At 57.4% G+C, this 25399-nt stretch overlaps 3 protein-coding genes across 5 annotated transcripts in view; 2 read left to right on the forward strand and 1 right to left on the reverse strand.

Annotated features, from left to right (window-relative positions):
• MLPH (melanophilin) overlaps positions 1-2962 on the forward strand; it is a 45361-nt gene extending 42399 nt beyond the window's left edge. For both annotated transcript variants that reach the window (XM_030326656.1, XM_030326657.1), the window contains one exon: positions 1866-2962. In XM_030326656.1, the coding sequence (XP_030182516.1) occupies positions 1866-1892 (27 nt within the window). In that variant the 3' untranslated portion in view covers positions 1893-2962. The remainder of the gene's footprint in view (positions 1-1865) is intronic.
• A 10310-nt stretch (positions 2963-13272) lies between these two features.
• Positions 13273-13903, forward strand: PRLH (prolactin releasing hormone). Its single transcript, XM_030323790.1, has 2 exons — positions 13273-13372; positions 13773-13903. The coding sequence occupies exons 1-2, from the start codon at positions 13273-13275 to the stop codon at positions 13901-13903; spliced, it is 231 nt and encodes a 76-aa protein (XP_030179650.1).
• A 6297-nt stretch (positions 13904-20200) lies between these two features.
• RAB17 (RAB17, member RAS oncogene family) overlaps positions 20201-25399 on the reverse strand; it is a 29282-nt gene continuing 24083 nt past the window's right edge. For both annotated transcript variants that reach the window (XM_030326391.1, XM_030326390.1), the window contains exons 3-6: positions 24132-24283; positions 22905-23030; positions 21207-21300; positions 20201-20946 (exon numbers count right to left, since the gene is read on the reverse strand). In XM_030326391.1, the coding sequence (XP_030182251.1) occupies positions 20834-20946; positions 21207-21300; positions 22905-23030; positions 24132-24283 (485 nt within the window). In that variant the 3' untranslated portion in view covers positions 20201-20833. The remainder of the gene's footprint in view (positions 20947-21206; positions 21301-22904; positions 23031-24131; positions 24284-25399) is intronic.

Here is a 25399-nt window from a genome sequence, read left to right on the forward strand (position 1 = left end):
AGGTCATTCAGCAAACCGCATGTACAGATGCTGGGGTCAGGCTGTCCCCAGGTCTGTGGGAGAGAGGTCAAGGCGACCCCAGGGGCACATCGCAAACATGGCACTGTCACAGCTCAGAAAAGCTGATCTCTTGGGACCTCAAGGCCACGCCCACGTCCTGGGGATGGACGTGATGAGTGGGTGCCAGTGGTCACAGTCAAGGCCCAGATGGCTCTGCACCCCCACCTCCCACCGGTGACTTATTCTCTCCATGGACTCTGGCTTTTAAAAAGAATTTCAAAGCCTCTTGTGATAGCGATACCCCAATACAGGGATAAGGCTGTCCCTAACTGTGTGAGCCTCGTGCTGGCAGACGGGGATGGGGGTGATATGGCTGTCATTAAGCCGCACCAACGGGGGGACGGGGCCGTGTGTAGGGACAATGACAAAGAACGGAGGCACCCCGTGGGCCCCACCTTCACCAGAAGGAGGCATCGGGACTGTGGCTGGAGCATGGCCGTCCCCGACGGAGGGCTGATAACCATTAATAAGAAACTTGCCAACAGGGATTGAAAACCTAAATGCTTTCAAATTAGAATACACCTCCCTGTATTTCCGAGCCTCAAGTTTTCAGATACTTTCCGTCCACTCACCCCCTTTGATGAGAGGCCAGTGCCACTGACCCAGCTTCAGAGCTGGGGAAACAGAGGTAGACAAGTTGTGTAAAAACCCCCAAGGGGATTGACTACATGTTCATGTGTCTTGTGTACACTCTGTGTGTGCCCGCTCATGTGTCTTATGTGCGCACTCGTGTGTCTGTGCGTGTGCACACGCTCGTATGTCTTGTGTGCACACTGATGTGTCTGCGTGTGCGTGCTTGTGTGTCTTGTGTGCACGCCGGCATGTCTGTGCGTGTGTACACGCTCGTGTGTCTTGTGTGCACGCTCATGTGTGTGCATATGTGCGTGCTTGTGTGTGCATGTGTGTGCTCATATGTGTGCACGCTCATGTGTCTGTGCGTGCTCATATGTCTGTGCGTGTGTGTGTGCTCATGTGCCTGTGTGTGTGCACACTAGTGTGTCTGCATGTGTGCCGCACGTGTGTGTGCATGTTCATGTGTCTATGTGTGTGCATGCTCGCGTGTGCACGCTTGTGTGTCTGTGCACGTGTGTGCTCATATGCCTGTGTGTGCACACTTGTATGTCTGTGCTTGTGTGCACGCTCGTGTGTCTTAGGTGCACACTCATGTGTCTGTGTGTATGCACACTGGCATGCCTGTGCATGTGCACACGCTCATGTGTCTTGTGTGCGCGTTGATGTGTCTATGCGTGTGCGTGCTTGTGTGTCTTGTGTGCATGCCAGCATGTCTGTGCGTGTGTACACGCTCATGTGTCTTGTGTGCATGCTCCTGTGTGTGCATATGTGCGTGTTTGTGTGTCTGTGTATGTGTGTGTCGTATGTCTGCACGCTCGTGTGTCTGTGCGTGCTCATATGTCTGTGTGTGCTCATGTGCCTGTGTGTGCACACTAGTGTGTCTGTGCATGTGTGCCGCGCGTGTGTGTGCATGTTCATGTGTCTACGTGTGTGCATGCTCGTGTGTGCACGCTTGTGTCTGTGCGTGATCATACGTCTGTATCTGTATGCATGCTCATGTGTATTGTGTGTGTGTACCCTCGTGTGTCTGCATGAGTGCACTCCTCTGCACGTCTGCGCACGCTCATGCATCTGTGCGTGTGTACGTGCTCATATGTCTGTGCACGTGTGCCCACGCTTGTATGTCTGTGTGCACTCTCGTGTGTGTGCATGTGTGTGCATGCCTGTGCGAACATGTATGTGTGTACACCCAGCTGTGCACAGCCACGCCTACACGTATTTGTGCTTCGCAGAAACCCGTGATGACCCAGCGGCCCTGAAGGGGGGTTGTCAGAAGAGGACGGAGCGACCCCAGGGCCCCCGCTTTCCCTCCACCTCAGCCGTCACGTTCCTCCGCCTGCCGTGCACTTTGTGCTGCACTCAGTCCAGTGGAGAGACGCGACGGAACAGCGTCCATAATGGAACCCCACCTGCGGGGGGACTGCCGTCATCAGACCTTCAGCTATTCACCCACGTTCCCTGACGCCCTCTGACACCACCCCTGCCGGCCGGCTCTGATCCGTGAGAAACATCTAAGCTGACACTCTTTCCTTTAGGACCGTGTTCAACTTTTTGAAGGACACAGAGTAGAATGTTCTCAGTGTCATCTTTCAGCCCTTTCCCTGCTGGCTGGGACAGTAAAGGGCTGGCTCCGCGTAGCACTTGCTATGTGTGTGCCCCACACCGTACCGGAGCACGAGCAGGTGTGTGTGTGTGCGTGTGTGTGCGCGCGTGTGCAGTCAGACAAGGAAATTGGGCGTCAAGGCAAGTGACTGAACTCATGGCCAGCTGACAGAGAGGGATTGATCCCCGCCCCCCGCCCCTCACACCTATTCTGCAAGTTCATCTGTGGCTCACAGACCAGGAGAAATTCCACTGGGGTCAAGGGCAGAGCAAGCACGTGGTAGCTGGTGAGCATCTGATCGATGTCCAAGTGCAGGTACAGAGGACCTGCTGGAGAGGTGGACGCTGGGGCTCTAGACAGGCAGGACGGCGGGTTCCAGCCGGCACTGCCACTCCTGCGGTGGCATCCAGTGGGACAGGGGAGCAGGACCGCTTAGTGATGCCTGCTGCCCACCTGTCGTCAGTCTCGTAGGTGAGCTCCGAGTGCTCCTCCACCAGGACAGCCTGGGATTCGGGGTTACTTCTGGGCATCTGTGTGGCTTATCCAGCTTTAAGGGGAGCCCACTGGGACCCTCGGGGCTGCCTTGGAACATAGTAATGGTAATGGCACCCCCCCCAACTGAGCATCATTACATGCTTCCCAGAGACTCTTTACTCCTTGGGTTAAATTTAAGCCCATTTCTTTAGGTTTATTTATTTTGTGAGAAAGAGAGAGAACATGAGTTGGGGAGGGGCAGAGAGAGAGAGAGAGAGAGAGTGAGAGAGAATCCCAAGCAGGCTCCGCGCTGTTATCGCAAGGCCCCACGTGGAGCTCGATCCCACCAACTGTGCGATCGTGACCTGAGCTGACATCCAGAGTTGGACACTTCACCGACCGGGCCACCCAGGCGCCCCGCTTTTAAGCCCATTTTGCAGAAGGGGACACTGAGCCCTGTGTGTGAGGCAGCCTGCCCTGGGAGCTAGAGGCTACCACGTGATGCTTTCTAAAGTGACTTTGGGCCAGCTTGAACTTTTCTCTCTTAAACTGCTCGGGGACGGAAGGGAACGAAAGGCAGGTGGAGAACAGAGGGGAGCAGGCGAGCCTGTCTTCTGACCTGACGGGGGTCAGAGTCCCACCCCCACCCACCGCCGTGCGGACCCTGGACCGCCAGCTCTGTGTTTCCACTGAGCCCAAAGGCGGCGGCCGCAGAGCTCACGCCGTCCCCAGGCCCGCCCGCGGGTTTCAGAAATCAATTTGAATGACTGGGCTTCAGGTTATGCTGGGGTCTGTAGAAAAGACAGACGTTAGGCCCCTTCTCTGGATGGAAGCTGGTGCAAATACGTAGCTCCTAATTCAGTGCTAAAAATGATTAAAAGCTTCCTACATATGAAAGGAGATCAATTTGGGGGGGGGGGTACACCTCTCCTTATCCACAAAGTAAATCAAAGTCAACGTGAGTTCCTAGGAGTTAGAGAAGAGACGGTCTGCCAGCCGTGTGTCCCCGAGCGTTCGTGTAATAGGGACAAAGGGTCCCAGGTACTACTTGTTCCTACCGGAGGGCTTTATTAGCCACGTTCGTTCCTCCACTGCCGACTCGAGCGCCATCAGAGCGAGAGCACGTACTCATTCACTCATTCACTCAGCGGCACCACAGAGGCCCGGCGACCTGTGCAGACCTGGCGGGCGTCCTCCCAGCCCCCAGCACCGGTCCCTCCACCCCTCCAAAGCTCCTCTCCAGCCCCCATCAAGCCCCACGGCTCTGCGCACCTGTGGGCTGGAAGTGCAGCCAATTCCACACCGGAGACCAGCCACCCCCTCCTCCAGCTTCTCAGAGTCCCCCTTCCGGCCGAACTTGGCCTCACCGCCCCCAGCCCCTTGCTGTGCCCAGTAATGCCCACCCCAGCCTTCCAGCAGCTCACTCCAGGGCTTGGGGCTGTCTTCTCCTTCACCCCCACATTCTGTCGGGAGAACCTGGCTGTTGGGAGTATACCTTTATGCCAAAGACTGCCACTCGGTTCTTTTCCACGACGCCTGGATCTTGTCCCTCGTCTCGTGACAAATCCGTGTGCTTAGTCTACAGCTGTATCCTGTCGTATCCGTGCTGTCTCTGCTCTCGCTTCCGTGGCCAGTGCTCTGTTACTCTACCGAGACCTTCGTTGTGACTTGTGAACGAACTCGCGTCCCCAGAGAGCCCCAGCCACTCCACGTGCCGTGCGTGGGGGCAGCCCGGGAGTCAGAAGGGTGGCCGTGAACCTCACTACAGGGATCCCCGTGCCTTCCAAACAAGCCCCAGCCTGGGATCCGCCAGGCCTGTCGGTTTGGGGGTTTGGGGGACCCCTGTCCAAGGCAAGCCGGCCCCGCCTCTTTTCTCCAAAGCTCCTCCTTCCTCAGGTCCCCTGCCCAGCCTCTAGGCCTCGGTCCACAAACCTGGCCACGCCCACCTGCCACCTTATTGTCTGTGTCGCTTTTGTGCTGCAGAAACAGAGTTGAGTGTATACCATCTGACCCTTCACGGGAAGGACTCACGAGGCCTTCTGGGTCTCCCAAGTCTCCCTCTGCCCTTCTCTCATGAGGACGCTTGCCCTTGGACTTAGGACCCAGCTCGATTATCCAGGGTAATCTCATCTGGAGATCTTTACCCTAAATACACGTGCAAGGACCCGTTTTCCAAATAGGGTCACATCCACAGGTTCTAGGAGTTAGGATAGGAGTCTGGGGAGCCACCATTCAGCCCACTGTAGCTAAATTATAATCACGCTGACAGAGATCAGTGGAACACCCCCCCTCCCCCGGCCAGACCCTAAGAGAGAGCACGGGGAAAGCAGAAGGTCACGGCACACACTCCTGTGAACGGCCTCCTCCCAGCCTCCCAGGGAGCCCTGGGCTCAGGCACACGCTTCACTTCCAAGAGCGACCAGGAGCATGGACAACAGGCGTCCTCCCCGTCCCGTCCACTGGCTTTGCCACACACTCCCCCTTGTCCTCTGTGCCCCCATCCTCATAGAATCCCCCCCCCCGTGACTGTTCTCATGTCACCCAGCAGCAGGACACTTGGCACTCACTGCCCCACTCAAGGCCAGAGGACCCACTCTGTGCAAGTAAACCTCCTGTCCCACCAGTTCAGGGAAGGGGGACCGGGAGGGGGTAGACGGTGCATTGAGTGCATCGAGTGGCCACGGCCCAGCCTGCCCAGACGTGGTAGAAAAGCTTCAGGAACAATGGCTGTGCATGTGACCTCACCGAGCAGTGACCTGGGGGCTCGGGCACAAGCAGGCCCACGCCCGTGGAGTCCACGGCAGCCGGCACAGCACCCAGGAACGGCCACGGAGCCACCAGACCGCCGGTTTCCAGGAGGCTCCCAGGCACGACTGACCGCCCCCCCCCAGAGGCAGTGGCACGTGGACAGCCTGAGTAGGACCAGCGTTCCCCACGCGCAGAGAGGGGAGGCTCCCTGTGGCTGTCACCACGGTTACAATTTCAAAGTGCCCCCGAACTGCCCACTCCGTGCTGGCCTTTCCAGGGGTAACGCTGTGGCTCACTCCAGACAGAGCCCCGAGGCCGCAGCCCTGCTTGGGGGCAGGGCTTCCCTGGGAGTCAAACGGGGGGCAGAGACGAAAGTCAGCTGTGTCCCCAAGGGCTGACCAAGGGAAGCGCTTCCTGCCCCCTCGCAGTGGGACTCTCCCCAGACTGGTGTCGAATCCACAGAGCTCGCTGGGTGCCCACGCCGACAGCTGAGTGCTGGCTCCCCGTGGCAGCAAATAAGAGGTGGTCGTTTTCATATAATAAATTCCATTCTTTGAAAGAGCTTTCCCGAGTCCCTTTCCTAGCAGACGGTCATTCCAGAAGCACCTTTCCTGGAAGCTGATTACGGGGAGGTGGGCGACCAGGGACCCTGGTGTTCAGCTGCTTCCAACCAAGAGCGAGACGAGTCTGTGGTTTCATTACAACTCCAAGTGGGTATTAGAGCTAGCGTTGAAAACATCTCTCCGGGGGCGCTCAGTCGGTAGAGCATGTGACTCTTGATCTCGGGGCCGTGAGTTTAAGCCCCAAGCTGGGCATGAAGCCTACTTAAATAAAAAAGTAAAATATTTCTCCAGAGTTTTATTCTCCAACGGTCTTCTTTATCAGAGAAAAGAAAAGAAGCATCATGAGGAGCTGAATGTGCAGATCTTGTAGTTTATTTTCTTTTTAATGTTTATTTATTTTTGACAGAGAGAGAGAGAGAGAGAGAGAGAGAGACAGAGCATGAGCTGGGGAGGGGCAGAGAGAGAGGGAGACACAGAACCCGAGGCAGGCTCCAGGCTCCGAGCTGTCGGCACAGAGCCCGACTCAGGCTCGAGCTCACAAACCGCGAGATCATGACCTGAGCCGAAGTCGGACGCTCGACCGACTGAGCCACCCAGGTGCCCTGGATCCTTCATGGTTTAAAGTGAGCTTAGAATAGGCAGCATGAGGCCCTCTGCTCAGATCACCTAGCGCCCAACACATGGCGGTCCAGGCCCAGAGAGCCACTTATGCTCAGTTCCTGCCAGATGCCCGGCGAAGGGTATGACCTTCCAGGCGATTGCCCCAGCGCATCGGCCCGAACCACCCCAGGTCAGTGGTCTTCCACGGCGGTGCTCTAGCCAGTAGCGATTTCTGTGTCAGCAGCACTGTGTGGAAGAAGCCGCTTCACCGGGGGCCGGAGACCCACCCCGAAGGCACAATAGGATCCCTGTGCACTTGGCTTCTGGTCCCCAGACGCTCCACAGCCCGCACGCGAGCCGGCCGAGTGACTTCTAAGCGTGCTCACGAGACCTGTGGCACCAAAGTTGTTTTTGCACAGAATTATTATTAGATCATTACTAATACTATTAGCAGTACGAGCTATCTCAGTGTTTGTTGGGAAGAAAACAGAAAACGCGGATAAGCTACGGAAACAAGAACAGAGAGCATCATCTCTCAACCAGCAACCCTGCTCATTTCTCCAGACGTCCATCCGTATATTTGCTCTCAACTTAAAACTCCTGCAGGTTAGTTTACTGGCAAGGAGATGAAGCCCTCTGCAGATGTTGCCCCATGGCTATGGCTAATTTTAGGTGCCAACTTGGCTAGGCCCTGGAGCCCAGACTTTTGGCCAAACACCAGTCTACATGTCGCTGTGATGCTTTTTTAGATGTGGTTAACATGTACAATTAGCGGCCTTTGAGTAAAGCAGATTCTCCTCCATAGTGTGGGTGGGCCTCATCCAATCAGTTGAAGGCCTTAAGAGAGAAAGAAGGAGGTCCCCCGAGAAAGAGAGAATTCTGCCTCAGCGCTGCCTTCCAATTCCAGCTGCAACATCGTCTCTTCCCTGGGTCCCCAGCCTGTCATCTTGCCATGTAGATTCCAGACTTGCCAACCCCACAATCGCATTAGTTCCTTAAACTCTCTCTCTCTACACACACACACACACACACACACACACACTTCGTTCCATTTCTCTGGAGAACCCTGACTAAGGCATAGTTCCTACATAAAAGCCACGTCTGGGGGCGCCTGGGTGGCGCAGTCGGTTAAGCGCCCGACTTCAGCCGGGTCACGATCTCGCGGTCCGTGAGTTCGAGCCCCGCGTCAGGCTCTGGGCTGATGGCTCGGAGCCTGGAGCCTGTTTCCGATTCTGTGTCTCCCTCTCTCTCTGCCCCTCCCCCGTTCATGCTCTGTCTCTCTCTGTCCCAAAAATAAATAAACGTTGAAAAAAAAATGTTTAAAAAAGCCACGTCTGATATTTCCCACACCGGATACCCAGAAACCAGTTGGATGGGAGTCACATACAAGCAATGGAGAACGTCATTTCCGATGATGATAAGTGCGATGCCAGAGTTCCCAGAGCCACTGTCCCCTCGGGGAGGAAGACACGCCCACCACCGCTCATCTCTCACTAAAACTTGACCTCAGCTCTTGGGAGCGGTATTTCCCTGACACAGACCTGGGAAACAGCTTTCTAAATTAAAGATGAGTCCTTTAAAATGTTCTCAAGAGGGACGCCTAGGTGGCTCAGTCAGTTAAGCGCCCGACTTCGGTTCAGGTCATGACCTTGCAGTTCATGAGTTCAAGCCCCAAGTCGAGCTCTGTGCTGACAGCTTGGAGCTCAGAGCCTGCTTCGGATTCTGTGTCTCCCTCTCTCTCTGCCCCTCCCCATTTGTGCTCTGTCTCCCAAAAAAAATAAAAATTTTTTAAAAATGCAATTGATTGGGGTGCCTGGGTGGCTCAGTCAGTTGAGTGTCTGACTTCAGCTCAGGTCATGATCTTGCATTTGACGAGTTCGAGCCCGGCATCGGGCTCTGTGCTGACAGCTCGGAGCCTGGAGCCTGCTTCGGATTCTGTGTCTCCCTCTCTCTCTGCCCCACCACTGCTCACCCTCTGACTGTCTCTCATTCTCAAAAATAAAAATAAACATTTAAAAAAAATTTTGTAAAAATAAATAATTTTTAAAAAGTCCTCAAGAATTTGGATTTTCAGAAAACTTCTGCATCAGAAGCAGCTTTGCTAGTGACTGGAGCCCCCCCCCCCCACACACACACACACACCGTGGTCATTCTGCAGCTAGGACTCTGGTGGCTCCCAGTCCCCACGGCCACCTCCTTGCAATCAGATTGGGCACCATTTTTCCAGGACTCCAGAAGGAGCCCACGTTTAAGAAACACGGGCCAAAACCACAAAGACTAGAAGAAATATTTCATCAGTCACTCAGACACGCTTACGGACTCCTGCATTCATTTCCTGGGGCTGATGTAACAAAGTACCAGAAGCAAGGTGGCTGAGGATGACAGAAACGTGTTCTCTCACAGCTCAGGAGGCCAAAGGCCAAGGTCAAGGTGCCGGCAGGGCCGGATCCTTCTGAAAGCTCTGAGGGAGGATCCGTGCCATCCTCTGCCCCAGCTTCCGGTGGCCTCCACCTGTCCCTGGCTTGTCTCTGCCTCTGTCTTCACAGCACCTTCTCCTGGTGTCTCCGTGTGTCCCTCCTCTTCTTCTAAGGATGCCAGGGACTGGATTTAGGGCTCACCTCACTCCAGCACGACCTCATCTTAACGTGATTCCATCTGCACCTGCAAAGATCTTATTTCCAAGGTCACATTCTGAGATTCCTGGTTGACGTGAATTTCTGAGGGACACTCTTCAACCCACTGCACCATCATGGTCCAAACACCAAAACCACAAACAGCTACCCACCACCGTGCTCCCTTCTGAGTATGCCCGGGAACCCACTTGGTTGAGGGTAAGAGTTCCAAGAATTCAAAGCCATCAAGTTCACTCCAAGAGAGGGGTCCGCTCATGAGGGTCCCCCCAGTGTGCGGTTCCTTTCATTGCAAGGAGCAGAACCCACTCAAACCAGCCCAGGTGAGATGGCGAGTGTATGAGCCACGCACAGCACTTTCCATCAGGACAGAGGGACACAAGACCCAGCCTCAGGAAGGGAGGGCAGAGCCAGGGAGGCCCAGGGGCAGCCATGCCCCTATGACGTTTCTGAGGCTTCCCTCTTGACCGTGAACCTCTCGGCGGGCTTTTCAGCCCCAGTTCTATTTCCCTAGAGTGGTCACAGTCATCTTCCAGACACAAAGTGACGGAGCGAGCAGGGCCATGTCTCTCATAGGTGCTGCCAGCCTAGGGCGGGATCTGCCTCGACTAGCAGGGGAGCAGGTCATTTGATCCCGTGCAAGTGACCCAGCGACCTCATACACGTGGGATTCATAAATCGGACTATGGTCTCCCCACCAGGGCCCGAGGGCCTCCCTCGATGGTGGACCATTGGCCCACACCTATAATGAGTAATGTGCCCCGTAGAAATACAGGGGGCAGCTGACTGCGTCCCGGGGGCCCAATCCAGCCAGCAGCCTGGTTTTGTGAAACAGCCCTGCAGGTGCCCAGCCCTAGCTATTCAGGTTCAGTTCACCTGCAGCTACAACACAGACCCCGGCCCACAAAGCCGGATATGTTCACCGTCTGGCCCATTGCAGAAAAGGTTTGCCGACCCCCGGCAGACAAGAGTGTGTCGGAGAAGCAGGGGGGCCGGGACAGCGGAGGGGTTTGAATTCTCGTGTGCAGGGCAGTTAAAGGACAGGATGGGGCATCATTCACAGCCGGCCCAGCAAAGGGCCCCGTGGGGAGGCGCCCTCACACCCACCCCTCTGCGCTCAAGCCTCCTCCCCTGGGCTGATCCCTGGGTTCCTCCTGCTGCCCAATCCCGTCCCTTCTCTGCCCTCCTCCCCACTCCCCGCTCCTCCCCGGTGAGCTCACCCTCTGCCCAGCCGTTCGCTCTGTTCACACGCATGTTCCTGTTCCCGCCGTGGCCGAGGCCCCACTGAGGAGCTCTGGACGCACAAAGCAGCCGCAGGGCCGTCCCTCAGGGTCCACAAACACCTGCCGCCACTGAACTCATTTCCCTGCCGCCACTGAACTCATTTCCCTGTCCCCAGGGCTCCTGTCTCAGCCCACCAAGCTCTGGAGCCAGGAAGCCCCCCCACCCATGACCCCAGCCCCCACCCCCCCACTCTCCCCTCTTATCGGCACCAAGCCCTGCCCTCTCCCTCCCCCAAACAGCCCCAAACTCGTGTCCTTCCTCAAACTCCTTCACAGAACAAAGGAAAGGGGGAAGGGCCCCTCCTCTTTTGTAAGGTTAGCAAAACCTTAGCCTCAAAACAGAACAAAGACCGTGTGAGAAAGGAGAATCGAACACAACAGACAAGAAAAATCCTAAGTATTAGCACAGCAAATCCAGCTAGTAGGGGTGCCTGGAAACAGCCAGTGGGGAAGCCTGGGAGGCTTGCTGGTTAAGCCTCTGAATCTTGACTTCAGCTCAGGTTGTGATCCCTGGGTCCCTGAGTTGGAGCCCCATGTCCGGCTCCGCACTGACAGCAAGGAGACTGCTAGGGATTCTGTCTCTCTCCTCTCTCTGCCCTTCCCCTGCGCTTGCTCTCTCTCTCGCTCGCTCGCTCTCTCAAAATAAATAAACTTTCAAAACAGTTTTTTACTACAAACTTGTTTCTTATTTTATAGTGAAAGTTAATACATTTCTTTTATAATCACAGTAAACTTGCTCATTCTAAGCAGTAGTGACGGAAACTGGAAAGCCTGGGAGGAAGCATTCTGTGTGTTACAGAAACAGGACGGCACTGGTTTGCATGTGATGAATGCAGCTGTGAAGGCCCCGCAGGTGGGGGACAGACGGGGACTGAGGCCTGGGAAGCGGGGTCAGGCCCCGGCAGACTCTCCCGTCACCCTTCTGTGACCGCAGTGCTCCCACACTGCCCCGCCCGTGGCACAGACTTTGCCATCAGCCCAAAGGCCGGTGTGAAGAAGGAAGGCTAATGTGTTTTAAAACCACTCGACCCAAATGAGATTATATAACCCAGGAAGGGACAAATCACGTCGCTGATGAGTTTAAAAAAAAAAAAAAATAGAAGAAAGAAAAGAAAAAGGGAGACTCTGTCCCGATGCCACCCTGGGAGGGAGGGGGATGCGGTTGAGGCGGTGGGGGGGGGAGCAGCTGGGGGGTGGGCTGCTTCCTCCTCGGGTTATAAAAGGGGGTGAGCCGGCCCTGCCTGGGTCACCGCCGCGCGCAGCACGCTCGTGGGGACCCACGGTGAGTACCCACCCCACCCCCACCCTGTTTCTCTGTGCCCCTTCCTTGTCACTCTCCTCCCTGTAGGGCTGGGGCGGGAGGGTCTCCCTGCAACCAGGGGTTTGTGTGTCTGAGGGGCACCCACCTGCCCAGCTCCGATGCTCCAGCATTGGCCACAGTAGAGACAAAGGGCAGAATTGTCCCTGCGCCCCTGTGGCAATGCGGAGCAGGAAACCCAGTGGGCTGGAGGCAAGAATCTCCAGGCGGAAGAGAAGCAGGTCCTTGGGGACCAGGGGCCAGGACGCGTCCTACCCCTCCTATGAGGCCAGCCACCGCCCTGGGTCCCGCCCAGAGGGGCAGCAACAGCCCAGCCCGTCCGGATGGGTCTCTACATTACTCTGCTTTCGTGGTGGCACCTCCGTGTCCTCCAATTCCCACCCCGCGTGTGACACCCCAACAGAGAGGTGGGCATTTTAAATCTCTCAGACCAAGAGCGCTTTCCACGGGGCTTGGGCAACCTGGAAAGTCAAGGTCGGCAGAGGGGTCCTCCCTGGAACACACAGGGTGCTCAGGCGCCTTCCGATGCCCCCACCAAGTGCCGAGGGTGGGGGCACGTGCGGGAGGAGGGCCAGGTCCCCCGACGATGGCAGGGTGCCAGAGCACTCTTCCACAGCCCGACCACCAGCTGACCTGTGGGGACACGATGGACTGGGTGCCGGGAAGTCCTGGGCTGAGTGAGGGAAAGCAGCCTGCGCCGGGGACCCCCCAGCCCCCGGCCACGTCCCCGGCAGGCAAGCCGCCCCCTGCGCCCAGGGCCTCTGCAGCAACCCTGGGGGCCAGTTCCCCACACCCTGCTCGCCTCTGCCCCCCCTGCCTGTGTGCACAGGGTGCACACAGCGGTACAGAGAGCTCCAGTCCCTCCGGCTCCCTGACACAGACAGACAGACCGGGGCCGTTCCCAGACAGCCCACCTCTCTACACCCACGGCGTGTACACCTCCCCGGTTCCTTCCGATGACACGGGGGTGGTGCAAACGGGTCTGAGCCCGTCAGAGGCTGACACACGCGTGCTGGCCTCACGTAAGGCTCGCTGCACAGAATGAGGCCCCCGGGAGGGCGACGCGCTTTGCAAAGAGCCCGGTGTGGCTCCAGCGCGGCTCAGAGCGGCTCACGGCGGAGGGCGGCTGCGCGCGCACCCCACGCTTCACACGTGCACGGGCCTGTGACCGCACGCGCGCACTCTTGTGTCCTACACAGGCGCGCGGTCCCACGCATGCGCTCGCGCGCACCTACACTCACATGCGCGTGCACACGCCCTCTCGCTCGCGCACGCCGCGCTCGCGTTCTCTAAGGCTCCCACCTCTGTGGCCGCTCGCCCTGCCGCGTGTGTAACGTAACTTTGCTCCTGCCCTGCGCCCAGGTCGTGCCCTCCCGGGTGGGATCCCGCCTCCAGCCGGCCCTGAGCCCGGAGCCGAGGGATGAAGGCTTTGCAGGCCTGGCTGCTGGGCCTGCTGCTGCTGGGACTGGCCCTGCGGGGGGCTGCGAGCCAAACCCACCCGCACTCCATGGAGATCCGCAGTGAGTGCCCGACCCTGGGCATCAGCCTCCTTCACCCGCCCCACCCCCCTCCACCCCCAGGAACCGTGGCTCACCACGAGTGCCCCTGCCCTGGGAGGCGTGCGGCCTGTTGCTCGCCAGGCCTTTCCAGGGAGTGGCCCGGTCACCTGCTTCCCAGCGCCCCTGCCGCCGCGCGCAGCACACAGTTGAGGGGCTCATTGGCTTTCCCCGCCCCTGGCACGAGACCCTGTGGGGGGGGGGGGGGAGGAAGGGGTGGCTGCGTAGCTTGAGTTCCCATTTCCCAAAGCTGCCCACTACCCAGAAGTGACCTGGCCTGCCAACTGCGGGGACAGACGGCACGCACGTGCCAGGGGACGCACCGCGGACGCCCGCGCACAAGCTCTCGCTCTCTCCTTCCCAGACCCTGACATCGATCCCGCCTGGTACGCGGGCCGCAGGATCAGGCCCGTGGGCCGCTTCGGCCGGAGGACAGCAGCCCCCCCGGGATGTCGTGAACCGGCCAGGCTGCTCCCCCCTGAAAGGAGGCGCTGAGCCCTCTGGGGATGGGGGACAGCCCGGCGCAGGAAGACATGATTCCAGGAGCCTCCCCCCACCCCCCTCCATGGCTCCTTTCCCTTCAATCCTAATAAAAGCAGCTGGCCTTGTTTAGTTGCATCTTTGTGGTGGCAAACTGGAAGCTGTCTTCCCTCGAGGGACAGTAGCCTAGAAGGACGCTCGGAGTCCAGCAGCCCAGAGGCTCCGTGACTCGCCTGAAGGCACCCAGCACTGGGTAGGGGAGCTGGGACCTTCCGGGGTCACCTGCGGCCCATAGCGCCCTCCACCCGAGCGTCTCTGAGTGGCTGTCCAGGCTGCACACTGCACCACGCGGTGCAGGAGGCCCCCAGGGGCGGGCGGCACAGCCCCTCCCCGTGACCCGTCTTCTCTGAGCCCAGTCGCTTTCACCTCCCTTGTTTGCTTGCACTCAGAGGAGAAAGACAAGCGTGAGCTGCTTGTTTCTAACCACCAGTGTGGTTAGAACCTAAATGAACTGCACCGCGTCCCTTTGCTGCCCGTGCCAAATCGCGCCAAGATGTCCTACGTCCTGCCTCAGAGGAGCTTGCCTCGGTGCCAGAGCCACACCCCCACGAACTGGGCAACTGAGCCCAGCCCTTAACTCTGAGCCTCAGTGTCCCCATCTGAATACCCCTGGACAGGAACACCCACCTCACTCCACAGCTCAGGTAGTCACAGCACCTGCTTGCAGGCCAACACGGTGTGGTGTTCGGTGTAAACCCCTTCCCCAAGGCCCACCCCACCCCGGCGTGCAGGGAGGAGGGTGGTGGGGACGGGCTTAACAGGCAGCCACTTCCAAACCCAGAGCACGCGGGCCGCCGTCTGCACCCTTTCAGGGTCTCGGGAGCCCACCTTGACTGCCAGATTTCCATCCGTCCACACCCAGGAGGCCGCAGAGCAGGCCCGCAGGCCCCCAGACCCCAGCCGTCCCTGCTCCATTTCGAGGGAGGGAGGTCCAGGGCTCACCAGACACAGGGAGGAGGCAGGGCCAGGACCGCTCCCCGGAACAGGTGCTGGACCAGGCCTGGGACGGGGCGCAGTCAGGAAAGCAGGTCCCAGCAGATGCTCAGAAAGTGACACACGAACAGATGAAGTGCAGTCGATCCACACAGCACGTTAGGACTCAGCCATAAAAAGGACCGGGGTTCTGCCGATGCCACAGCTCGGGTCCTCGAAAACGAGACGCCAAGTGGAAGGCGCGAAAGTCCACGTAGCGTATGATCAGATTTCTATGAAATGTGCGGAAGGGAGACAGAGAGCAGACTGCCGGTTGCCAGGGTAACTGCTTGACAGACATGAAAACGTCTTGGAGCTGGACCGAGGGCCTGCTTGCAGACCCTGTAAATGTGCTCACGCCGCTAAATTACACCCTTTAAAAAAAAAAAAAAAAAAGAGTTTGCACGGAAACACAGCGGTGTGCCCATGGGCTCCAGACTGCGGTGCTCCGGTAGGGCAGCCCTGGGCCACTAACACACCTTCTGTGCCCAGAGGGATGGAGAGGCGGGAGATTATGCTTCCTGCAACTTTTTATGAAAGTTTTTAAACACACAGGAAAGTTCAAAAGGTAATCTAAGGAGCATCCCACACACCCTCTCTTAGAATCAACACTTTTTATTTTATGTATTTGCTTTCTCTTCCTCTCTCTCTCTCTCTCTCTCCCCGCCCACCATCTGGAAGTAAGTTGTAAACATCGTGACATTTCCCCTAGATATTTCAGCACGTTGCTCCTCAAAATGAGGACAGTATCCTGCATAACCACAAAACGACCGTGCCTAAAACATTTTCTACTAACTCCATAATATCACCTGGTTTTCAGTCCATAGTCAAAAATCCCCAAGTATGGCCAGAAAGTCTTGCTGTCCTTTTTTCTTTCTTTTTGTTGAAAGCAGGCTGCGATCTAAATTCACTGTCATAGTTAGGTATTGCTTGTTAGCCCCTGGCCTTCTTATTTTGTCTTGACACTGAGTCTCTCAAGAGCCCAGATGCGTCATCCTGTAGAATGATCTGGTTTGTTGAGGTGTGTTCCCTTGTTCTGTCCCTGAATTTCCTGTGGTCTGAGAGGCAGATCGAGCGCCTCAGCTGGATTCAGTCACTTGCTGTGGGCACCAGCACTATGTCCCTCCTCCTGCTGTGTCCCTCCGTGTGACCCTGGCCTAGAGGCGGGGATCTCCACCGTAAGGGGTCTCCCCCCTGCTCACCGTGTGCCTGACATACCAGCCCTGTGTGCCCAGCACCGCCCCCCCCCCCGCCCCCACCAGTGATTTATACACCCACTGAACATCCCTGCTGGGAAGCAAATGACCTCACCGGTGGGTCACACAATGGAGATTCTCCAATTCCTTCCACATTTATTAGCTGGATTCTTCTAAAGGAGGTCTCTCTCTCTCTCTCTCCCTCTCTCTTTTTGTTCAACACCTTACAAATAATATTAGATGCTTCAATTGTCTCAGTTTGGCCCAGTGGGAACCCCAAGAAAGGAATAATTTTTAAAGAAAGAAGAAGTCCCTGAGTCGACCCCTCTGGGCTGTTAAAAGACAAAATTCAAACATTTGAAGACCTAATTGGCTTTCTTAAGCAACCCCTGAATCGGGCAGCATTCAGTCCAGCCGGTAGACATGCTCTGCCCAGGTGCAGAAAAGGAAAGATTTTAAGGACAGAGAGAAGGTTCTTTTTTTTTTTTTTAAGGGATTTATTAGCATTGTTTAGGCAAGGTCGCCCTCCTAAGGGGGAAGGGGTCTTGCAGAGGATGGCCTCCAGGAAATTCCAATTTGGCAGGTTAAAGGTTACATTCCAGAGGGAGTGGAAACCGCGGTTGGGTTAAGTATTAACAGGGCCTTCAGTGGTTCCATTATGGCCTTGTGGTTGTCTTGTTAACAGGGCCCGGGGAACTCTTCCAGTGGGGTTGGAGGAGATGCATCCCGAGGAAACAGAAGACAGGGAAAGGGTACCTTCAGGGGCAGGACAGCGGTAAGGGGAGGCCACTTACCAACCCTCTGAGTCTCCTGCCTCCATCACCGTAGGCGTGCACACATACAGGCTCCAGAGAGGACCCAGGTCCAAACTCAGGCTAAGTGGGGCGGGAGCAGCTTCCCAGGCTACAAGCAGGACAGTGGGCTCACAGGCCGGCATCCCTCAGTGATGGGGTTTGAGAGCAGTAGGGGTCCGGAGCTGACGGTCAAGAAAGAATTCTTGAGACATCTTTGGTGCAAAAGGGACAGGAACTGTGGGCAGAAACAGCTGCCTTGGGGTTGTGGCAGGTCACTGATTATACACCTTCAGCTTGGGAGGGGGTTAGGGACAGCGCAAGTCTCTAAGGTATTTTGGAAGCAAGGTGTCCAGGACTTTGAGGGGCTGGCTCTTGCTAGGGAAACGTCATTTATTGCCGTTGAGTACAAACTGTCAGGAGACCCTTCAGATGGCTATCAAGGGCCAGAAGCTTGGAGGATGATTGCCAACATATATCTCGGGAGGCAGAGATAAAGGAAGTTTCTAAAGGAATTTTTATATGTTAATATAGACTCACGGGATCCTGGGGGCGGGGACGGGGTGGGTAAGGATAACGTTAAGCTAAATTTGCCTTTTGCCCATAGCAAAGTGTCATCATCCGGGCAAAGCCCCCAGAGGAAGGTCACTGCCTGTCTCAAGGACTTGTCAGTGGGCTGTAGGCAGTAAGGAAATTCAACTTTTCATTTGCCTTTGTTCCCACATTGTCAGGACCAGAAGCCATCGCACAAGGGAACTGGTATTCCTGGGACTCCGCCGGGGATGCCTGCCGACCCCATGGGTGCATCTCCCTGCGTACATTGCCCCCCACCCCAGTCTCAGGTTTCAGGATGGGGCTGAGATCAGGTGGGCGGAGCACAGATACAGAGCCCTTCCACCCGTCATTGTGGTGGAAGCTGGTTTTGGAAAGCCTGTCTTTCCTTTAGATCTCGGGGGAAAACCCATCTCTATCCTCTTGCCGGGCACACGTTTGTTGAGCGCCTGGAGGGTGTCAGATGTTGTACCAGGCACCGAGCGCCCCATAGGAAAAGGACGGCTAGAACCTCTGCCCTCGGGCGGTTCTCCAGCTTGCCAGAATATTAGGTTCGCCTGGGAGGCTCAAATCTCCCGGGAACCAGGGCCCAAGCTGCACCACAGACCGATTTAACCAGAGCCTGCGGGGGGCAAGGGCTGCTGCTTGTGGAGGCTCCCAGGTCATTCCATAGCAGGGTTGAGCCACCCGCCTAGTGGGGCAAAGGAGAGGGAAAGGTGCAGTCACATCCTGGGTGATGGGGAGCTGAGCTCCAGGACCACAATGCACCTCATCCAGCCTAGGACACCATGGAAGGATGCTTGGTGGAAAGAAGTCCAAGGATACGTTTTAATAATAAATTCTAGCACAGTGATACTCACTAGACAAAACAGGAGGGAATAGGTATAGACACATGGGTATCCTACAAATATCTCCTTCATTTTGCCACTTCCCATCGCATCAATCAACTCATGAGAAATGTCTCTGAAAGCCTGGCATTTAGCAGCGAATACCCAGACCCTGTGCCCTCGAGCAGCGGGGTCTGCCTTAAGCGATGCTGGAATGCCATCTAGTGGCCAGGGGTGACCTCGGCCTCCTGTGGCCTCCAAGGGGGATCTGGTCAGGTTGGCACAGGGGTCCCCAGCCCTGCTACAGCAGGGAAGATGGGGGGAGCAGAGGGGGAAGGGGACCCCAGGGACTGGCACCCCAGGGACTCACACTTTACATGTTTCATCTACGCGGGAATAATCATGAGAAACCGGGCAACTTGACCACAGACACTGTCACGGATGAAATTATTCAAGAAAAAAAAATAACGTGAGTGGAAATCAAGGAAGCAGGCCCTCTCCAAGGCTATTGTTTTCTGTATTTGCCTTTTAGCTTTTCTCAAAGATCATGACAAGGGAAGCCTTGTGAAATCTGCTTTAGTCTAGAAAGATCCATGAGAAGCTCTTGGAGAATGTACATCAGGAAGGCCTGAATCCGTGGGACACCTGGGCTGTCCCCACCTCCCCAGAACAGATGCTGGGTCTGCCTGGGCCCAGCTCCTTCCAGTTAGGATCACGAGGTTGGAATGCAGGGGGTCCCAGGCCTGCTGGATGAGGGCGGGACCAGCCGCCAGAACCTAGAAGGGATCCTCGTGGGGAGCCCTGACCCTTGGCAGGATACTGCCAGGCTGAGGTGACCTCATGTGGACGGGTCCCAGCCAGTGCCTGGCTCCGTGTCCTGGTCAGTCTGCTGCCGGGGTTCCTTATGCACTGGGCCCCCACAGAGGTCCGGGCCTGGGGCTGGGAGGACGTCCCCATGCAGGTGGATGAGAGCAATTCCAGAGAAGCCCCTAGAAATGCTGCCACACCCTTTGCAGATGTCACGAATTCAGAGTCAGCGTGACCTTGGTCCTGCTGTTGACCCTCATAGTCAATACAGCAAGGCCACCCTTTCCAGGGGGACAACAGTGTCTTAATACTTAAAATTTCAGACTAGCTAATCACAGTCCCAGGGACAAGGATGAAACCAACACCACCCCTCCCCCCCACAGTAAAATAGCCACCTTGACATCAGGGTTGAGCTCCCAGAAGGGCCATCGGGGCCTCCCCCTGAAGGCGGGCAGTAAGGAGGTGAACACGTGATGTGTCACCACCGGAGAGGTGTCCTGGGCCTCCTCCGTCACAGCCTGTGCATGGGCCCGCCTCCTCATTCACGCACCACCTCCTGTCCACGTGCCATGACAAACCCCAACTTGCAAACTCTCTAACCGCCAGGTTAGAGAACGCGGTTCCATGTTTGAAGACATATAAGCTGCAAAACTTACACCACAGGCCGAGAGTCAGGCTCACAGGGCACAAGCATCACCTGGTGAAACTCAGAGCCGGGAAAAGAGAGGGGGAGGGGCCTGGGGCCCCAACCCCACCCTTGGGTTCTGTCCCTCCCTGGGCCACGGCCCTGAGAGGCAGGACGTGGACGCAGCCCCATAGTCCACACCCCATCTCCTCCCAGCACCGCCACCCCTGTCCGGGCCTGCCCCCTCCTCTCACAGCTCCCCAAACCAGGCGGGCCCAGCCCCGGACAGCGCCCCGTCCAGCCCGGGGTTTCCAGTCCTTGTCGTCCCCTGGCCTGCTTCACCCTACGCTGGGTAGCGAGGCAGCTGAGGGGACGAGAATTCAGGGAGGGGCGGGTGCACCTGTCCCAGGGAATCTGGAATCACCGTCTGCTGAGGCAGAGCTGACACCCCCACCCCCACCCCATCAACACGGGGCCAAAAATTTTAAAGAGAAAAGAGTTTTATTGGAACCCGAGTGAGGACATCTGCCCGGGACACACGATCCTCACAAGGAAGAGCAGAGTCATATACGCCTTTACATAAAGAATTACGAGTCATCACGGCAAAGAACATTCCAGGAAGTTACAGATTTTTATCTTATGTTTTAAGTATTTGCGAGGCTGTATGACTTTCATCTTACGGGAACCAGGGAGGTGTTTTTTTCTTTTTCTCATCTTTATGTTTGGAAAGTTCCTTGTTGGTTTTTTTGTTTTGTTTTGTTTTGTTTTGTTTTTAACGAAGCGGATGTACAAAGTGTGCTGGGGGCAGAAACAGAGCGACTGCTTTGAAACGTTTTCGTCCCTTGGTAAATGTTAAAGTCCAGCTTCCCCGTGCCAAGGCCCACAAACCCTAAAAGGGGACAATTTCCCTCATCACCCCTGGGAGCCCGTTGTCACTGGCTCCTCTCCTGAATGATTCCCGCCGGCTTTGAGAAGTGGTAAGGCTCAAGGATGCCGGCTTCCAGAACCTCTAGGACTCGGCAACACGCCCGCTTCAGGGGGAATCAGAGTACGTGGCCGTGGCAGTGGCTCACCCCAAGGGGCAGCCGGAGCCGGGCTTCCTGGCGCGGCTGCTGTTAGTGGGCACAGCATCCGGCCTGCCCGGCAGGTGCCCCCTTCAGAGCCAGCCCTGCATCTCCCCTCTGCGGCTGGGCCTTCTTCCTGTCTTCTCTCTGCAGCAGCTCTCGGGCTGTGAAGGACAGAGGAGGGTGGTCTGGGAGCGGAGGCCCGCGGCCTGGCATGCACCCTGCACGCGGGGCAGTCCCGGGACCCCGTCCTCCCTGACGGTTACCCAGAGCCATGAAGTCCAGGCCCCTGGCAATCCTGCTCACCCTCCAGCCCCCGGAGACATTCTGTCGGGTCCCAGGACGCCAGAAAGCAGAGGCAGTGATGACTCCCCTCCCCCACCATCACCACCACCCCTGCTCTCCTGGGGGCCCCACCACTCACCTATGGTGCTAAAGACCTCAGTCACCTGGTGGTTCAGTTTGGCCGAGGCCTCCATGAACAGCAACTTCTTGCTCTCCGCAAACTCTTTCCCTTCCTGAGGGAAGTGGCCGCAAATTTACAAAAAGACTTTCCCCGGGGCACCGGGGTGGCTCAGTCCGTGGAGCGCCCAACTCTTGATTTTTTTCTCAAGTCATGATCTCATAGTTCTTGAGATCAAGCCCCACATCAGGCTCCGCGCTGACGGCGTGGAGCCTGCTCGGGATTCTCTCTCTCCCTCTCTCTCGACCCCTCCCCTGCTCATGCTCTCCTTTTCAAAATACAGAAATAAACTTAAAAATAATTTTTTTAAGGAAAAGAAAGTCTCTTCCCTAGGAATACTCAGTTGCCTTCTAAGACCCAAGACCAGTGACTTCCAATTCTGTGTTTCGGTTCTCTCCTGCGGGGGCCCAGGGCCGGGGAGGCGGGGAGGCGGGGAGGCCCTCGCAGGGGGAGGGCTCCCCTCCCAGCAGAGCCTGAGCCACCAGGGGAAGCTGGCGGCTCCCTGCCCACACGTCTCTCCTGCACCCGTGGGCTCTGATGTAGGGCCAGGCAAGTGAGAAGGCAGGAAATGTGGAAGCCGAGCCGAGCTGAGCCCTCCTTCTGGGGGTCCCCCCTCACTCTCCACACGGGTGAGTACTGCGGGGAGCGACGCATCAGGGTGTTAGGGGGGCACTGATACAATGTGAGCAAGGTGTGGACTTAGTATTGCGTGAATGTCCATTTCCTGATTTGCTCACTGCTCTGTGTTTTTGCGAGACGTTAGTGTTCGGGAAGGCTGGGCGAAGGGCAGACAGGAACTTTTTGTGGTACTTCTGCACCACTTTTTTGTAATCCTGGAATTATTTTAAAATGAAAGCCAGGGGCACCTGGATGGCTCAGTCAGTTGAGCATCTGACTCTCGATTTTGGCTCAGGTCATGATCCCAGGGTTGTGGGATGCATCGAACCCCACTCTCTCTCTCTCCCTCTGCCCCTCTCCCCCACTCACAATCTCTCTCTCTCTCTCTCTCTCAAATGAAAATTGGGGGCGCCTGGGTTGCTCAGTCGGTTAAGTGTTTGACTTGGGCTCAGGTCATGATCTTGTGGTTCGTGAGTTCAAGCCCCACATCAGGCTCTCTGCTGTCGGCACAGAGCCCAACGTGGGGCTTGAACCCAGGAATGCCGAGATCATGATCTGAGCTGAAGTCGGACGCTTAACTGACTAAGCCTCCCAGGCACCCCAACTATGGCTGTCTTTAGTTTCTAGCCCTTGCTCGGTTCCTAGCAAGGAAATCTGGATTTTTTCACTTATCTCTTTTTCAATCATTGATCGAACACCCACATAACTCAGCCCGGGATGAAGGGGCAGGAAAGGCCACGGTTTCTTCGTGAGCCTGGCTAACCCGGCCGGGGTCCTTGGAGGCCGGCCACACGGGTCCCCCCACCCCCTTCCAGAAGGGCTGGCCTGGGCCTCCCCACATGTAGCGAACAACCATCGCTAGGCCTGACTTTTCCAGGAAAGATCAGAAATCTTTGCCCAAAAGGGACATTCAAGTAGGAAGTATATATGAGTGTCTGTGACGTGCGTGCAGGTGTGGTGTGCACGCGGGTGGATGGGAGACTGGGTCGCGAGTGGTCGTGTCCACCTTGGGGAGTGACACAACCCAGTCCCAAGCGCTACCTGGAACGTCACCTCCCGCCGCTCGCCGACGTCCGTCTTGTTGCCAACCAGCATCACCACGACCTCCCCCGGGGGCGCCTCCCTCTCGAGGTCCTGCAGCCACTGCTGGGCTTTGCAGAAGGAATCCTAACGAAGAAAAAACATGGACGCCACACAAATCTCACGGGTGCTCTTCATCGGCTCTCCCAGCAGAGACATGCGGGTGTGGCAATGCAGATGTCCACGGCCACGCTGCGTGGAAGCACCCACCGTCCAGTCGGCCAGACGACAGACCCCCCGGAGGGCTGCTCTGTCCCCTGAGGCGGGGCGGCCCGGTCTTCTGGCTTCGGGGCCCGGGTCATACCACAGCTCCTTCCTCTCCCCACAGGGCCCGAGTCTGGAGGCTGCGGGCTGTTCGGGGTCAGGCCTCGGGCCCCTCACTCCTGGGTGCCCTCCGGGACCACTCCGTGCAGGAGAGTTTGGGGGCGTGGCTATCACCTGATCCTAACTTCGGGACCCCGGAGACCAGGCCTGGGGGTGGGGGGGGCCTGCCCTGGGCCCCACGCTGCCCCTCTCCCCTCCCTGCCGCTGAGCTGCTCAGGTGGGCGGCCTCCCGTTCCCCAGCCCGACCCGTCTCCCTCCCCGCCCTCACCCCACGGTCTCTGGGTCTCTGCTCTCTCACTAAGGACCGTCTTCCCTTCCTGCTCACCCGCCCACTGCACCCCCGTGCCCAGCCTCACCCCCAACAGGCTAATCCCCACTTTTCCCTCCCTCCCTGCAGGAAGTCTCCCAACCCCAGGCTGAGTCAGGTGCCCCTCCTCTCAGCTCCCTTCCCTCCTCCTGCTCTAAGCACCTGCTCACGTACTTAGTAGCCACCGAGATGACACTGTGGGGGACGTACAGCCAGGGGCCGCATACTATTTCCGCAACAACACCCCTCACCAATTCGGCGGGCACCCAAGGAACCATGAGCAGTAGACGGGGGTGCTCTGTGTGGGGTTCTGAGAGGACCACGGAGGGGCACAAACTCAACCATGCAGGAGGAGCAGGGGTTATCAGTGAGGGCTTCCTGGAGGAAGGGACAGACTTTCATTAAGCGTTTTCTACCGGCTGTGGTGGTTTTACCATAAAGCACCAGCGCGGGCCGGTCACAGAAAGCCCTCAGAAGCTAGCGTCCCCGTGCCCGGGAGCACAAGGAAGCAGGTGCCTCGCGAAGGCGGGTGGGGACGCGCCCGGGGGGAGCCTCACCCTCCTGGTGATGTCGTACACCAAGATGGCCCCACTGGCGCCCCTGAAGTACAAGCGGCAGACGCTGTGGTACTTCTCCTGGCCGGCCGTGTCCCAGATCTCCAGCTTCACAGCCACGGCGCCCGACTCCAGCTCCTTCGTGAAGAACGCGCCTGGAACAGAAGCCCGGGACAGCTTCGCCCACAGGACGGGGTCTCCCCCCACACCCAGCTCGGGCCGGGCCGTCGCGAGCCCTGGGACCAGAGAGACAGCTGGCCGAGTCACCGTCGGGAAGGCCGAGCGACCCCCTCTCCCGGAAGACGGCGGCTTCCACGAAAGGAAAAGCGTTACAAGTTGCCGTGGACCCTTCGCAGATTCCGCAGAGGCTCCGGGCGGGAAGATGGGCTCTCGGGGCCCAAAGACAAAGTCCTCCGGACGGCGTGACGTGGAAGGACCTCTGGGCCTGGGCCTCCCCACATCTGGGGACCTCTGACAACCAGGGGTCCGGCACGTCCCAGTGGGCTTCCAGCGATGCAGCTGAGCCCCGGGGACCTCTAGAACCGTCCGCACCCCCGCCCCACCGGCCGCTCAGTGACCAGACCAACCTGGCCGAGAGGTGCTCACGACCACATCAGTCGTCCCCCAAGTCCCTCCTGCCTCCCGCTGACCTTCTGGCCTCGTCGACGCCCCTCCCTGCCGACCTCCCTTCCCTGAGGGCCCCGCTGGGCGTCGTTCCTCTGGCCGCCCGGGTGTCTGCCGAGGTCTTCAGGCAACAATCAGCCTTCAAGGGCTTCTGCTGAGTGCCCCCCCCCTTCCCGAGGACGGGTCTCTAGCAGCCAACCTGTGCTCCTCACACACACACACACCCCTGGTGGCACAGGTGGACTTCTGTGTTCTCACCTGTCGCCCTGGAGCCAGTGAACAGGGACCCGTATTCATTCCCATCCCTGCTTGATAGTTACATGCAGCGAAGGACCTACCTGCCCCAAACCCTTCATTCTACACACTGGGAAATCTGCCTCCCGTTGGACTTTTAACTCTGAGCTTTACTTGCCGAAGCGGTGAGGTCTGAAAATAGTTGTTCAGCGGGGTGGCTCAGTCAGTTAAGCGTCCGCCTCTTGATTTCGGCTCCGTTTGTGGTCTCAGGGCTCGTGGGATCGAGCCCCACATCAGGCTCTGTGCTGACAGCACGGAGCCTGCTTGGGATTCTCCCCCCGCCCCTCACGAAATAAATAAACTTTATAAGTAAGTAAATAAAATTGGTGACACCAAGGTGTGCTGCTGTGTCC

This window comes from Lynx canadensis, chromosome C1 (assembly GCF_007474595.2).
Source record: "Lynx canadensis isolate LIC74 chromosome C1, mLynCan4.pri.v2, whole genome shotgun sequence".
In the NCBI taxonomy this organism is placed as follows: Eukaryota; Metazoa; Chordata; class Mammalia; order Carnivora; family Felidae; genus Lynx; species Lynx canadensis.